At 51.3% G+C, this 13972-nt stretch overlaps 8 protein-coding genes across 8 annotated transcripts; 6 read left to right on the top strand and 2 right to left on the bottom strand.

Moving 5' to 3' along the window:
- Positions 1 to 425: 425 nt before the first annotated feature.
- Positions 426 to 1256, top strand: N7509_009396 (esterase/lipase family protein; the record flags this gene model as incomplete). Its single annotated transcript, XM_056634033.1, has 1 exon — positions 426 to 1256. The coding sequence occupies one exon, from the start codon at positions 426 to 428 to the stop codon at positions 1254 to 1256; it is 831 nt and encodes a 276-aa protein (XP_056484653.1).
- An 889-nt stretch (positions 1257 to 2145) lies between these two features.
- N7509_009397 (DUF3759 domain-containing protein) lies at positions 2146 to 2658 on the top strand (the record flags this gene model as incomplete). Its single annotated transcript, XM_056634034.1, has 3 exons — positions 2146 to 2161; positions 2264 to 2413; positions 2489 to 2658. 3 exons carry the CDS (start codon positions 2146 to 2148, stop codon positions 2656 to 2658), a joined length of 336 nt encoding a protein of 111 aa, XP_056484654.1.
- Positions 2659 to 3233: 575 nt separating this feature from the next.
- Positions 3234 to 4105, top strand: N7509_009398 (uncharacterized protein; the record flags this gene model as incomplete). Its single annotated transcript, XM_056634035.1, is given in 2 exon segments — positions 3234 to 3784; positions 3799 to 4105. 2 exon segments carry the CDS (start codon positions 3234 to 3236, stop codon positions 4103 to 4105), a joined length of 858 nt encoding a protein of 285 aa, XP_056484655.1.
- Positions 4106 to 4182: 77 nt separating this feature from the next.
- N7509_009399 (uncharacterized protein) lies at positions 4183 to 4416 on the bottom strand (the record flags this gene model as incomplete). The annotated part of the gene is made up of 1 exon (XM_056634036.1): positions 4183 to 4416. The coding sequence occupies one exon, from the start codon at positions 4414 to 4416 to the stop codon at positions 4183 to 4185; it is 234 nt and encodes a 77-aa protein (XP_056484656.1).
- Positions 4417 to 5500: 1084 nt separating this feature from the next.
- Positions 5501 to 7786, top strand: N7509_009400 (alpha/beta hydrolase; the record flags this gene model as incomplete). The annotated part of the gene is made up of 6 exons (XM_056634037.1): positions 5501 to 5903; positions 5961 to 6855; positions 6914 to 7215; positions 7273 to 7348; positions 7417 to 7477; positions 7538 to 7786. The coding sequence occupies 6 exons, from the start codon at positions 5501 to 5503 to the stop codon at positions 7784 to 7786; spliced, it is 1986 nt and encodes a 661-aa protein (XP_056484657.1).
- A 474-nt stretch (positions 7787 to 8260) lies between these two features.
- Positions 8261 to 9313, top strand: N7509_009401 (class II aldolase/adducin family protein; the record flags this gene model as incomplete). The annotated part of the gene is made up of 3 exons (XM_056634038.1): positions 8261 to 8468; positions 8575 to 8882; positions 8957 to 9313. 3 exons carry the CDS (start codon positions 8261 to 8263, stop codon positions 9311 to 9313), a joined length of 873 nt encoding a protein of 290 aa, XP_056484658.1.
- Positions 9314 to 9953: 640 nt separating this feature from the next.
- N7509_009402 (uncharacterized protein) lies at positions 9954 to 10764 on the top strand (the record flags this gene model as incomplete). The annotated part of the gene is made up of 3 exons (XM_056634039.1): positions 9954 to 10369; positions 10427 to 10498; positions 10554 to 10764. The coding sequence occupies 3 exons, from the start codon at positions 9954 to 9956 to the stop codon at positions 10762 to 10764; spliced, it is 699 nt and encodes a 232-aa protein (XP_056484659.1).
- A 124-nt stretch (positions 10765 to 10888) lies between these two features.
- Positions 10889 to 12364, bottom strand: N7509_009403 (uncharacterized protein; the record flags this gene model as incomplete). The annotated part of the gene is made up of 1 exon (XM_056634040.1): positions 10889 to 12364. The coding sequence occupies one exon, from the start codon at positions 12362 to 12364 to the stop codon at positions 10889 to 10891; it is 1476 nt and encodes a 491-aa protein (XP_056484660.1).
- Positions 12365 to 13972: the final 1608 nt, after the last annotated feature.

Here is a 13972-nt window from a genome sequence, read left to right on the forward strand (position 1 = left end):
AATTTGCGACAGCTTTCGACAGGTCCACTCCGACAACAAAGCTGAAGCCTTGAGGGGAACCTGAGGAAACCACGCGAGTCCGATTGGGCGGGGATCCACTCAGCCACGATGCTGCCACGCCCAAACAGGACTAGCCGCACCCCATTAGGGCTCCGCAATGACATCGCTGCGCCAGTCACAGTTCTCTATCTGAATCACAATCGATAGTTTCAGGAACGGATGGGTCTGGATGTGTCCGATCGGGAAATGAAGAGAAAAGGAGGCTGATGCGTTGCAGCTGAACAACCCCCAAGATCTCTCATAAAACTCCGGCGTGACACTTCCATGGTTCATTTCTTTAGATCCTTTAGCCTCAACCTATCTAGAGGCTGAGATATCAAATTATCTCTCCATCAAATACCCCAGGATCCCCCCTGACCATCGTCATGCCTTCTCTTCGCCAGGTGCTTGCCTCCACACTCGCGTGCGCGTCTGCCGCCTGGGCCACCGGCATCAATGATTTCTCCTGCAAAAGCGATGGAAACCCGGTCGTGCTCCTGCACGGACTGGGCGCTACCTACTATGAGGACCTCAACTTCCTGCAATACTGGCTGCAGAACGAAGGCTACTGCACCTACTCCAAGACCTACGGTGCCTACGATGGTTTCCCATTCGTGGGCGGCCTGAAGCCCATCGCAGAGTCCGCGCCCGAAATCGCCGCCTACATCAAGGAAGTGACCGAGAAGACCGGCAAGAGCAAGGTTGACCTGGTCGGTCACTCCGAGGGAGCCTTCCAGAGTCTGTATGTGCCCAAGTTCGAGGGTGTTTCCGACAAGGTCGATAAGGTTGTTGCGATCGCGCCGCCCACACACGCTACCACTTTCGCCAATATTTATAAACTCGCTTACCTGCTCGGTAACTCGACCCGTGAGGTTGTTGGTGATGTCCTGCAGACGGTTGGCTGTGGTGCCTGTGACGACCTCGGTCCCAACGGTGCGGCGATTCTCCGATTGAATGATGGCAAGCCGATTGCACAGGAGGGAAACACTGTTACTATTATTGCGTCGAAGTACGATGAGTTGGTTACACCGCCCAAGACTGCGTTTGTACAGGAGGATGGAGTGTCCAACTGGTGGGTTCAGGATACGTGCAAGTTTGACCCGGTCGGACACATTGGCGAGGCGTATGATCTCAACGTGTGGAACCTGGTGAAGAATGCGTTGGACTCGACTCCGGACCGCAAGTTTGTTTGCCTGCTTGGCTCGCCTGGGAAATAATAGGAGAGCGGGGAGAAGAGGGGGGAAGGTGGGAGAAAGACGGTGAAGTCATAAAGTGGATGGAGTGGATTATAAGGGCCATTGCTCCGTACGCGGTCAGTCTAGGATATTAATTGTACATAAATACATCATAATAGCTAATGTTTCAAACCCCTGTCCAGTGTGGCGGTTGCAATCAGCCACTCAAGTAGGATATTCAGTACATTCGGTGCGTCCAGTGCATCAGTATGGAGTGTAGCACTTATGCCCCCTTCCCGACCAGTTCAGCCTTAAGTGGCACAGATTACGCTACGGAAATCGGTCTACTGCACACGTGTCACCGCAGGGGAATTAAATACCGTATACACAAATTGGGAATTGGGCGCTATTCCGAGCAGCCTATCGCCAAGCGTCAGACAGGCTAGAGTGGATACTCCCCGCCTACCCGGCCCAGCTTGGCTAGGAAGCTTAGCCCTCTTTGCACGCACATCACCTACCCCATTGCTCTCCTCATCGCCAATGGTAGCTCGAATTGCCCAATGATTGGATTTGGATCCACCGCCACACTCCTCTCAATTCGACCTACCCTTGGTTGCGCCACTCAATTAATAGGCAACCCCGGTGGTCCTGGCCCAGTCAAGAGAGCCCTGGACCAAGTGGCACAGCAAATGGCGTTGTTTCACTCCTGATGGATGGGCCTATCTGATGCCATGTGTGTCCACAAGGTTGCCTATTCCTAGACGAGTTTCAGAGGGAGGGGTCGAGCAATGATGTTGACCTGGCTCTGGTCTGCTCTGGAGGGGTTATAAGTAGCTATCCTCAGCCCCCTGCCCCTCCTCTTCCTTTCTTCTCTATCATCTCTCTCTATCTCTCTTCTCCCCAAGTTACTTCACACTTTACATATTTCACCATGGGTTGGTTCGACAGTAAGTCTTAAGCTTTCCCAACCCATTGCAATGCAGCCCCATGCAGCTGCCTCTGCCTATCCTGCATACACGTGCATCCGTGCTGACACCTCCCTTCTACAGACGATTCCGATGAGTCTCAGCACTACGAGAACTACCAGCAGTACTCCCAGAACCCCGAGGAGCACAAGGCCAAGTTCTCCCATGAGCTGATCGGTGGTGCCGCCGCCTTCGAGGCCATGAAGGCCTACGAGGACCACGAGGCCCGCAACGGTAAGCCCCTCCTAGCTGTCATCATTCACCACCCACCCCCATCTCCTACGAATTCAATGGCTAATCTCCCCATAGGCCAGGTTGACAACCACGCCAGGGCCAAGGAGATCGCCGCCGGTCTTGCTGGTGCCTTCATTGACCGCGAGTTCGAGACCAAGGGTCTTGACTTCGTCGACCGTGAGAAGGCCAAGCGCCACGCCGAGCAGAGCATCCAAAACCAGTTCGAGCAGAGCGGCCGCTGGTAAATCCGGCATATCCGAATTCTTCAGGAAAGCATCAGGCCATGCCTCGGTTTTCATATGATTATGAACTTAGTGAGACGAAATGAATACTAGCGATCTCCAATGACCCCTTACCGTGCATACTCCGTAAATAGCCTAGGGCAGGCAGCATCGACCATCCACATCCATATTCACCGTAGATGAAAATTGTAGGCTGCAAACGAGCCAAATGGCAAACGAGCACGGGAGTCGGGGAGTTATCTGCAAATAAAGCGGATGAGAATGAGTGGGTCAGGGGAAGACTTCCCCTCCGCCACAGATCGCCGCCAAATCATGCCACGCTAAAATCTTGGCGATCGAACACACTGCGTCTTGCTCTGTGGAGAGAAAAAAAAAGGTCAACGGGACGAGAGAGCTGGTCACGCTCTGGTAATGGTGAGAGGATAGCCAATTCAAGCATTCCTTCACTTTGAACTCCCCTCCTCTCCCCACTCCACCCTGCAAAGCAAATCGCCCCCAATAGGGCGCACGCGAGGGCTCCACAATGGCAGACAAAGACACGAGCATGGACAGTCGGCCTGGATGAGCAGATCCAGCAGATGCGCCAGAATATCGCGGATCTACGCAAACGTCGTGAGCTAGTCGAACTGCAAGCGCAATTTGAAGCGGAGAATAGACTCTTTGACGAGGCTCAGCGCAGACTAGAGGCTGTGCGCGCGCCGGCGCCGGAGAGTCACGGTGTACCTGCCCACGCCAATTCCATTATCAATATCAATACCAATGCCAATGCCAGTTCGGTCACGCAGTCCCCATCGAAACAGTCAACGATTACGAATGGGGCATCAGCTCTTCTCAGCCCGCAGATGGATGGTGGTGGTTTCACCATCAAGGGCACGGCGCACACTCAAGCTGTGGATCAATTTATGGATTCTCTACAGGGTGATATGAGTAGAGCAGAGCCTGAGTTGCCTCCGGTACCTGATGAGGGCTCTGTGAATGGCGGCTTGCGGTCTACTTCACAATCTGCCCTTACCCCTATTGAACCCCCCCCCGGACGCCGGGACATCGGCTTCAAAGTCAACATTCGCGTCGCCCCAGCGGACCAGCAAATCCTCTCTCGCCCATCACTGAACAGGAGCCTTGTCTTACGGTGATACCCCCAAGGACTCGTTCGCAGGTCTCCGAAGCGGTGTTAGGCTCGGAACACTCGACAGTGATAAGCGAGGAGCATGAAAGTGATCAATCAGACGGTAGCCACAGCGGAATCTCCGATCCAGATGAGTCGATGGGCATGGACCAGAGCAGCTCGCCCCAAATCCCACCGCAAACGCCTAGAGGCCCGGCACGTGCGATATCAACCGGCCCATCGAACTGGGAGCCTCGTGGCTTGCAACACCCGGCACCTCGACCAAATGTGCCTCCATACCAAGCTGCTAGCTGGGGGAGACGAAGAGGCTTCTGTCGAACCTAGAGGCGCATTTTTCGAGATTCCCGGAAGCCTACAGCGTCGTGGATCACAAAGTACAGCTCGGTGAGCAATATCTCAACTCAGCCCTTGCTTCTGAATGGGGAGAGCGGCGCCGCAAGTTGTCGCGGCCGTCCTGGGTGGCATTCCGTCTTTTCCTCGCGGAACAGCTTGCGTACTTGGTCAAATATGAGGTGGCGCGGCGCAAGTATAATAGTCTCATTCAGAAGCCGGACATGTCGGTTCTCCATTTTGCGTTGTCTTTGCAACAGTGTGCGCCACATTTCAAGTCGGCGCATCATGACCGAGTGCGTCATTTCTGGGACAGACTTCTCCCGATATTCAAGAGCAAACTTCGATCATATTCATGAGATTGTGGAATGCATGGTTAGTGTTGAGCAGTCACTTCCCAGACCTAAAGGATTAGGCCCGCGCAAACGTCCGCGGGCGAATAGTTGGGGGCGAGAGATTTAATATTTGTGGAGCGGCATGTATCAGGAGCTTTTCTTCTTTTTTCTTTTCGTTTTAGGTCTACTGGACAATGCATGGAAGGGGACATTGTGATACTGGCATCATCGGGCTAGCGGAGTTATCCATTCTTGTTCTTCATTTCTCTTTTCTTTGTGCGCTTTACCGATCTTAGCTAGAGTCAGCAAATAAAAGTATTGATTTCTCCTTGAGTATCATAATAAACAAAGGCAGCCCCGGCTCCACTTCGGACTGCATACCTGAGTCAGTGATTTCTCCAAATCGCAAAGATATCCGATCACACCGACACAATATGACCCGAGGCCAACTCCATCGTCGATCGTGTTCGTCAATGCACACAAAATGTGGAAGTGGGGGAATCCACCCAAGGATATTGGCTCTTCTGGGCTGCAGGATGACCACGACGAGGGTAGTGCAGTGGGCTTGCATACCTGGCCCTCCACCAGCCCATCACAACCCTCCGATTTCTCAGCGCAAAACCTTGCGAACCGGGGCCTGCATGCTCACTATTCTCAATGGATCCTGATTTTATCGATGGTATCGTGATCGATCAACCTCAGCCATTCACACCGGGGCCCCCAAGAATTCTGATAGGCCTCACTGCCAGTCCCTCTCCCCACCCGCGGGCGCGGGACCCTTTGATCGGCACTGCCCATGGTTCACTCGCTGTCAACCCCCAAACACGCCGCTCTTATCTGATTCTCTTTTCTCTCCTTCGTCAACCCCAGGGGTGGGAGAGTGAGTTCTGGAATTTTGACTTCTCCTGCACTGCCCATCGCGAGCTAGGTTTCTTGCTTATCCGTATACTCTCCGACGAGTGTCGCGCTACTATTTAATGAAGAGGGGTGTGGACCTTCCTCCCCGCGGCATCCCATCCTTTGTTGATTCTCTTATCGGTCCATTGTCTGAGCCATGGACGATTGGAAATCCCTCGACCCACGCCCGCTGCCGCACCGTCGGACTCCTTCGTCGAGGAGGAGGCCTTGGACTGCGATCTTGCTACTCGGGGCATCCGGCTTTCTTGCGTGGACAACATGGTCATCTACTGGATCGTCAAGTCCAGCGCCCGGGCCAGGGCCAGGGCCTACACCGAGTGGATCCGAGGCGCCTTTTAGCTGGGACGAGATTTACCCCTCGCCTTTGCTGGACTACCAGGACTGCGGTGATGGCTTCCAGTGTGCACGCCTGCAAGTACCTATGGATTATAATCGCACCGAGGCGGGCGATCGAACATTTTCCCTTGCGATAGTTCGTATCCCCGCCAAGGTGCCAGTTTCGGATGCCCGATACGGCGGCGCTGTTTTGATCAACCCAGGTGAGTCCGTTCTATGGAATATAATTCCCCGGAATCGTAACTTATACAAGCAACTAGGTGGCCCTGGTGGCTCTGGAACATTGTCAGCTTTGTTATCCGGTCGTAATCTGCAGACTATTGTTGATGCAGAGAACGATCCGTATAAAGCCGCTTTTGACGAAAATGACAGGTATTTTGATATAATTGGATTTGATCCGCGTGGTGTTGGTGCAACCACGCCTGCAGTAATGTGTTTTCCCGATCCTACATCCCAAAAAGAATGGGAGCTACAATTGGAAGCAGAGGGTATGCTGGGGAGTTGTCCAAATGCCCTGCAAAGAAACTGGCAGCGGACTCAGGCCTTGAATCAAGGTTGTTCTGTTTTTGATATGAACGCTGGAGCTGGTGCAGCTAACGGTGACGACCCCATGCTGTCTTATCTGAATACTCGCCTAGTTGCCCAGGACTTGGTCACCATCATCGAGCGCCAAGGCGAGTGGCGCGAGAAACAGGGTCAAAAAGCACAGGTTACTCATGATAACTGCCACGGTGTGGATGAGTCGCGCGCTATTCTGAGACGCACGCAATGGCGTGTTGATAAAGAACCACTATTATACTGGGGTAGATCCTATGGTACCGTCCTCGGCGCGACCTTTGCAGCATTATTCCCAAATCGAGTTTCACGAGCGCTGCTGGATGGCGTCGTGGATATGGATAAATATTACGAAGGGAGAGGGCCCAATGTTATCGCGGATGCAGATGCGATCTTTGACAAATTCGGTCAATACTGTGATGTTGCCGGGCCAGACGGTTGTCCCTTCTATGTTGACGGCGGGCCAGAGGTAATCAAGGATGCGTATTGGACACTTGAAAACCAGATCCTGAACAATTCCATTCCGGTTATGGCTTCTCGAACCCACGGGCCGGAGGTCGTGACCTGGACTGACTTGAAGGCCATCCTCCGCGTCTCCATGTACCAACCTTTACTTGCGTTTCACACTTTTGCAACTCTTATGGGGTCACTTTCACAGGGGGGACCCAGAGCCAATGGCCGTTTTCAAGCATAGCAAGCATGTCGAAACCTGTCCATCGAAGGCGTGTAAAATCGCTGGCCCTTGGTCTCCGGAATGTAGCCTGGGTCAAGATAACACCCTATACGCGAGTGCGGCTATTCTTTGCTCTGACGCTAGTTACATGACACTTCATGATCGGGAGAGTTTCGAGGAATTATGGACTCAACTCAAGTCCGATAGTGCTACTCTTGGCGACTACTGGGCTCAGCTACAAATGGCCTGTGTGGGATGGCAAGCTAAGGCCAAGTATAAGTTTACAGGTATGCTGCAAATTTACGAAATCGCGTTCCTTGCCTGGGTTAACATACATAATATAGGGCCTTGGGGCGGTGTCACGGCGCATCCCATTCTATTCGTCTCTAATAAATTGGACCCAGTGACGCCTCTTCGCAGGTATGCATATCGTCTATGATTTACTACTTTACGATTACTACTTTAGGAAAACGCACTAACTTCATCAGTGCACAACACATGTCCAAACAATTCCCTGGATCGGCAGTTCTTGAACAAAATTCAGAAGGCGTAAGTGTCCTCGTTGCTTTTTCTTTGTTTCCTTGACTTCCCAGCTCATTGCCGGAATAGCATACCACGATTGCAGCGCCTTCGCTTTGCGTAGCCAGGGCGATTCGAAACTATTTCCAGACCGGTGCTCTTCCAGACGCAGGGACTATCTGTGAGGCTGATCTAAAGCCGCTAGTGGGTGCGCCAGATGGCATTCACAGTCTCGGCAGGGATCTGAGCCCTGGGGACCGCAAGCTATTGGATGCTTCGCTGGCCGAAGCGATGCGGGGACACTTCCCACATATATCGTTCGACTGGAATATGTCCTAGACTATTGAGTAGGTTCTGATTTTCAAGTTATCGTCAGCTATTTTATTATGAGATCACGCCACTTCAGCCCTTTATTTCGGATCGTTTGGTCTATTTTTATTATTCTCTTCCATTGCATTTTCTGTTATATATGAGCGACTCGGACTATTTTGTGTGCATCCGGCGAATCAAATCATTCTATTTAACCAAGTTCCCCCTCCTCCACGTAACCTCGGATATTTCCCCGTAATCTCCATCCAAAGTTCGGTAGATGCTCGCTAAAGTGGAGACCCCGCTACACCTCGGCATGCCCAAACGTCCTTCGAATGGGCGTGCTCGGATCGATAAGCAGGGTCAACCCCGCTCGTCGATCGCATACCAGTGCTACATACGGAGTAGTACGCATTGCTTACGGCGTAAGATAGCAAATATCCTATTCTCCCCTCTCACACCATCCCGAGATCTCTGATTATCGATATCGATTCATCATCCATTATGGCTCCCCCCACAGCAACTGAGACCGCCAGCTCCATCACTGTGCAAGCGCCGCAGTCTTCACAGGCAGCTGGGCTCGAAAAGGCCAAGGTGAAGATGCAGATGCCGGCAATGCCCAAATTCGAGGACAAGCTGGAAGAGCGAAAGTATCTCAAGGGCCGACTGGCTGCGGCTTTCCGGATCTTTGGCAAGAATGGTTATGATGAGGGTATGTATAATTGCCAATAATGAATTCTTTTCGTTTCATTGCTGCTGTATCTATCATATGGTGTACCTTAAGCATAATTGCTGATTTCCGTATTCTTATCATGCAGGTGTTGCTGGCCATATTACCCTCCGCGATCCCGTCGATCCCACCACCTTCTGGGTGAATCCCTTCGGAACGGCCTTTTCGCTCATGAAGGCGTCAGATTTGATCCAGGTCGATCATTCCGGCAAAGTCATTGACGGCGGCCCGAATCGCATGCTCAATGCCGCGGCCTTTATGATCCACTCTGCTATTCACACCGCGCGCCCGGATGTACTCTGCGCTGCTCATAGTCACAGTCTTCATGGTCGGGCGTTCTGCTCGCTGGGTCGACCGCTTGATATTACAACGCAAGATTCCTGCGCTTTCCATAATGTGAGTTTGACTCGTTCAACGAATATTGTTTCCATTAAATTGAGGGGAAAGCATTGCTAATACCCACCCTTCAGGACCACGTTGTGTATAAGCAGTTCAACGGCGTTGTTCTCGCCGAGGAAGAAGGTCATAATATCGCCAGAGAGCTGGGCGATAAGAAGGCCGCGCTCCTGCAGAATCACGGCCTTTTGACTGTCGGACAATCGATCGAGGAGACGGTATTTTGGTTCGTGAGCTTGGACAAGTGCTGCTACGCACAGCTTCTCGCGGATGCGGCGGCGACCGGACGCGGGGGGCAAACGGTGAAAATTGATGAAGCAGATGCCGCATTTACTTACAAAACGGTCGGTACGCCGATGGCAGGTTGGTTTAGCGCGAAGCCCTTGTTTGATGTCATCCATCACGAGACGAAGGGGGAGTACCTGGAGTAGGCCGAGTAGGAAAAATACTAAGTATAGCTACTATGTCGCATATGCTCAATAGGTTGAAATAAAGCTACAAGTGTATAAAAATTTTTCCCATTGGTTGATAATTTATGAATTAGAATCTAGGTCCAGTTAGAGCTAGGATTTTGTCTGTGCAAGAACGACTAGTAAGCTCTGAAACAATTCTTCAAGCAGGGGTCCCCACCACAACCTGTCATCCCATTCATTCGGGGATAGATGGATTGGTCTTAGTGGATGGGTCTTCAGCCTTATTTGGTCAAGTTTTCTGGTGGGACGGGTTTTATGCCGAAACTATTCAGAGTTTCCGCGCTACCGCTTGTTGCAGATATTAATGCGCCAATCAATGGTTCGGGGGAAGTGTTCTTGTGAGGGAGTCGCCGTTTCACTTGTGGGCTTTCTTCAATTTATTTTCCTCCGAAGTGAAACATCATAGGGACTCGGGTTTATAGTGGATAAATTAATCGTTTCAACTACGAACCTGCCAAGGAAAGCTCCCCTTAACATGAATAGAAAGTAAACCAAACTTAAAAAATTATGTATAAATAGTGGGCAATAGCTCACATTTGTAGTAATGATAGACAGCATTCTGAAGATAATCTCCAGTTCTCCAATAACTCAAATCACCATGCAGCTTTTTCTTTCCCTGATCGCCGGCGCAAGTCTGGCGAGCGCCAACCTATTCTCCACGGAGGGTTTGCTAGCCAAGCGCGACAGCTGGGGTGGAAGTGTTTCGCTGGGCCCAACTAAATCAACCATCGTCAATGCCGTTACCACTCTCATCCCCGGCGCTGCACCATCTACTCAGAATGGAGTGCTGTTCCTTTGGCCCGGTATGTCCAATGGTACCGGCGACCTGGTCCAGACGACCCTTGAGAGCTGGCCGGACAACTCTTGGTGTGGAGCTACCACTGGACAATGGTGCGTTCGCGCCAGTGTCTTCGGATCATTTGGCCAGTTGGATGGCACTGGCAGCCCTGTCAAAGGAACTGACAAGGTCCGCATCGAATACAACCTGGAGAGTGATGGAGAAACTTGGAAGCAGTATGTATTCGCGAGCCCTTGTACTTGGAGAGCTATGAAGAACTAATGCCCTTGCAGGACTGTCACCAATGCGGATACTGGTGCTGCTCTTTCTTCCTACTCTCACGCCTCTGGCCCCTACATGACTGGGTAAGCAATACGCCTTCTGGAAAATAATTTTGATTGACTAACTCAATTTGAATAGCTACGGTACCGGCACGGAGTGCAATGATGGCTGCTCCGGCACCATCGCTGCCCAGAAGTACGTTGATACGACTATCACCCTGGCCTCAGCAGACACCACCTTCGGCGATACCATTGCCAGCGCATCCGGCGCCACATACACTGGTCTGAGCTCAAGCTCGGGTGGCAAGGTGTGGAAAATCAGCGCCATCAATGTGCCCGCAATGTCGTAATGGAGACGGGCCGGTAGTAGCATGAAAATGAGATTCGTGTATTGTATTGAAATAGTTCAAAGCTCAACGCAGCAATAATGAAGAAAACAAGCGCTAGATATGCAAGTTCCCAGAATATTAAACATTACTCCGTATAGTCCAAGTCGACAGCCAATCGCAACGGTCCCGGCGGTGCTGCACCCCCAATACCATCATGGTGCTTCTTCGACTCGGTATAGGCATTAATGACCTTCTTCGCGTCCGGGGTGAGTATAGAGCATGCTTTTCCATCAGCCATGCATATCCGCATCCCCTGTACCTTTTGCTTCGCAATCTGCGCTTGGATGGCAGATACATCCCAACCAGACCAGCCATTATTCTCGATATCGCCGAAACTAAACTCGCCCCAGGTAGAGGTATAACCACCAAAATCGTCCTTCGGAAGGCCTTTTGTTCCTGGCGCAGCACCCCATGCACCGATGGAATCTTCGTCAAAGGCGACGTACTTCGTCTCGCCGGGTGCCAGGATAAAAGTCATGGCAGAGTGACCATACCACCCGTCCATCTTGCCGTCGGGTCCGATCTTGTTCCAGATAATTACTGTCCAGGGCTCACTGTTGGCACCGGTGAACTGAGCCACGTACTTGTACTTGTGGGCCTCTGTTGGGCTGACTTCGATGATGTTGCTGCCCCAGGGTACTCCCACATTCCCGTGGTATTGGATGAGTGTTCCGGCTGGCTTGCTGTGGCCGCCGAAACGACGGGTTGAGAACTTGTTCTTGTCGGGGAGATCCGTCCATTGCATACCTGCTGGAATGTCGGGTCCATCGGGGTGGAGGACGTTGTCGAGTCCTGGCACTGGGAGGTGGGGAATTATGTCTGTCGGGTTGTCGGGCAAGATGGTCGGAATAGATTGGAGAAGGTTGGGGTTCTGGGGAGCCGCATCTGTTTTAGAGCCTTTGGGTAATGGTCGCTCCTCTGCCGCGGTCTCGGATGGCGAATGAGGTTCAAGGTTGGAAGACGAGGCTGGCTTGCTATTGAAGACGCTTGGCTCGGCTGTCTTCATATCTGTGATTGTCTTGGTCATGTGTATGGTGGTTGTCTCCTCATGAACTTGTGCTTGAGACACGGAAGCCTCGGCATGATTGGACTGGGTGTGCATAGGTTCAAACTGGGATGCGGTCTCTGATGTAGTTGAAGAGACTGGCTGCAGCGACGCTTCCATCACAGAGGACTTCGGCGGGATAACTTGGATTGTAGCTGTTGCTGGTTCCAGAACACTTTCAACTGGCAACGGCTGAGGGAATGCGGCCATTGGCAATTCTTGTGAAGCAATGGGCTTAGGAGAAGTAGCAGTCGGCTCAGTATAGTCCTCGAAAATAGTCGTGGTAACATGTCTAGTGTTGGTGGGAATACAGTCTTCAAAGACAGTGGTCGTCAGGGTGCGAGTCTCCACAATAATATCTGCGGGGATGCGGTCGCTCCAGTTCAGGTCTCTAGGCTCCATTTGAGCATGCCGCTTGATTTTTCCATGGTGATGTCTGTGGTGGTTGTGGGCTCCCAACACGAGGTTGGCTCCGATGGCCAGGATTAGTGGCGTATAGATGCTCCCGCGCATCATGAAATGAGTGGATAGTAACGCAGGACAGGTAGTTTAGTTAGGTAATAAGGAGAGTACACGAGAGTAGATGAGCTTTGCTCGAAAAATCAAGTTAAAGAAAGACTTTTGTGGCTTTAAAGAAAGAGATATAGGGAGAGGTTGAAGTTGGATAGGGATTGTGACCACGTTTACTGCGTGGTGGAAATTGTTGTCGGCTTCATGGTTGTCGTGTTGTCGATGAACTCGGGGAACGCGACGGGGAACGCGCCCACATCTTATACTGTGACGCGATGGTCTGGCCCTTGAAGATCAGGAATGTTATTTCGCGTCGGGTCTTGGAAGGGCGATCTGATATGGACAGTAGCAGCCCCGAATTCCTTTCCGCTTGGCCAGACACGAACGCGTTCCACATGAAAAGATCCTGCTTTGCGAAGTTCAATTCATCAAGGCACCGAGATTAAATATCACACTGGCTTAATATCATAAAATTAATTGAATGGAATTGCAATCGGCGATTTGATGGTTGGCCCGGTCGCGTGTGGTCTCGCCCTGCTGCCGCGACCCCTCGCATACCAACCCTAGATTGCAGAAAAGGCACCTCCACACGTGAAGTAAAACGTGGGGACTGTAGCACAGAAGGAAACAAGAAATTGAGTTTGACAAACCTATGTATTGAGGTTGTTTTTCTTCCGTCCAACGAGTGTCCAGATTCGGTGGGAGTATATAGTTCGGGCCAACAGCCGAGCCTGTCCAGGTACTGGACAATCCCAACTTGAACTTGAATATTCACTCCATAGGATAGTGATAGACTTGATTAAATAAGGTCCCGTAAAGGAATTAGCAAGGAAGTGTTCTGCAGCTCAGGTGCCATTGGGCGACTCCTTCAAGTTGTTATTGATATTAAACCTCGGATGTTAGAGATACTAGTACTACTAGTAGTAGTCGGGGAGTAAAATATACCTAGGTATGAGGCAAGAGCGCCCAAAGACCTGCTGGATGTATCCTCCGAGTCATTACACTAAAATGGACGACCGCATTGCTATATATTCCAAGTTGCGGACAGGATAGGTGTTCTGATATGTAGTGGCCTAGTACTAGTCACCTGGGAATCTACTAACAATGCCTTTCACAAGTAAATGCTAATAGTATGGGGAAATATCTTGAAAGATCTGGAGGTACATATGTTGTGGCACCACTGAGTTTGGGTGACCAATTAAACAGCGGCAACGCCAGCATCTTCAATCCTTGGAGCGATCGGCACCTCGAAGGAGTGCATAACCAGCACCCATAGCCCCCAAATCAATTCATCGCAATGCTGCCTCTAAATGGTAAGGAACGCGATTCACAGATTTCTTCGAATGTCAAATTATAAGGAGTGTTCTGTGCGAAGAAGTATTGCAAATAATACTATTACCACTAAATTTGGGAAGCCGAAAGGGTTCGCGTATGCCATACACGCTCCACCTCCACCTCCAGCACACAGCCACATAGAATCATGACACCAAAGGAGAAGTTTGCTTCCCCAAGGCTGGCCCTCCTGAAGATGATGAGTCAGGTATGAAGAAGAGGGAAAAAAGGGGGGGGTCTTTTCGAGCGAGACCCAGTCCGCGATTAATTTGCATTCATCGC

This window comes from Penicillium cosmopolitanum (assembly GCF_028827165.1).
Source record: "Penicillium cosmopolitanum strain IBT 29677 chromosome Unknown utg000009l:1.0-9042332.0:1.0-9050551.0, whole genome shotgun sequence".
Taxonomy (NCBI): Eukaryota; Fungi; Ascomycota; class Eurotiomycetes; order Eurotiales; family Aspergillaceae; genus Penicillium; species Penicillium cosmopolitanum.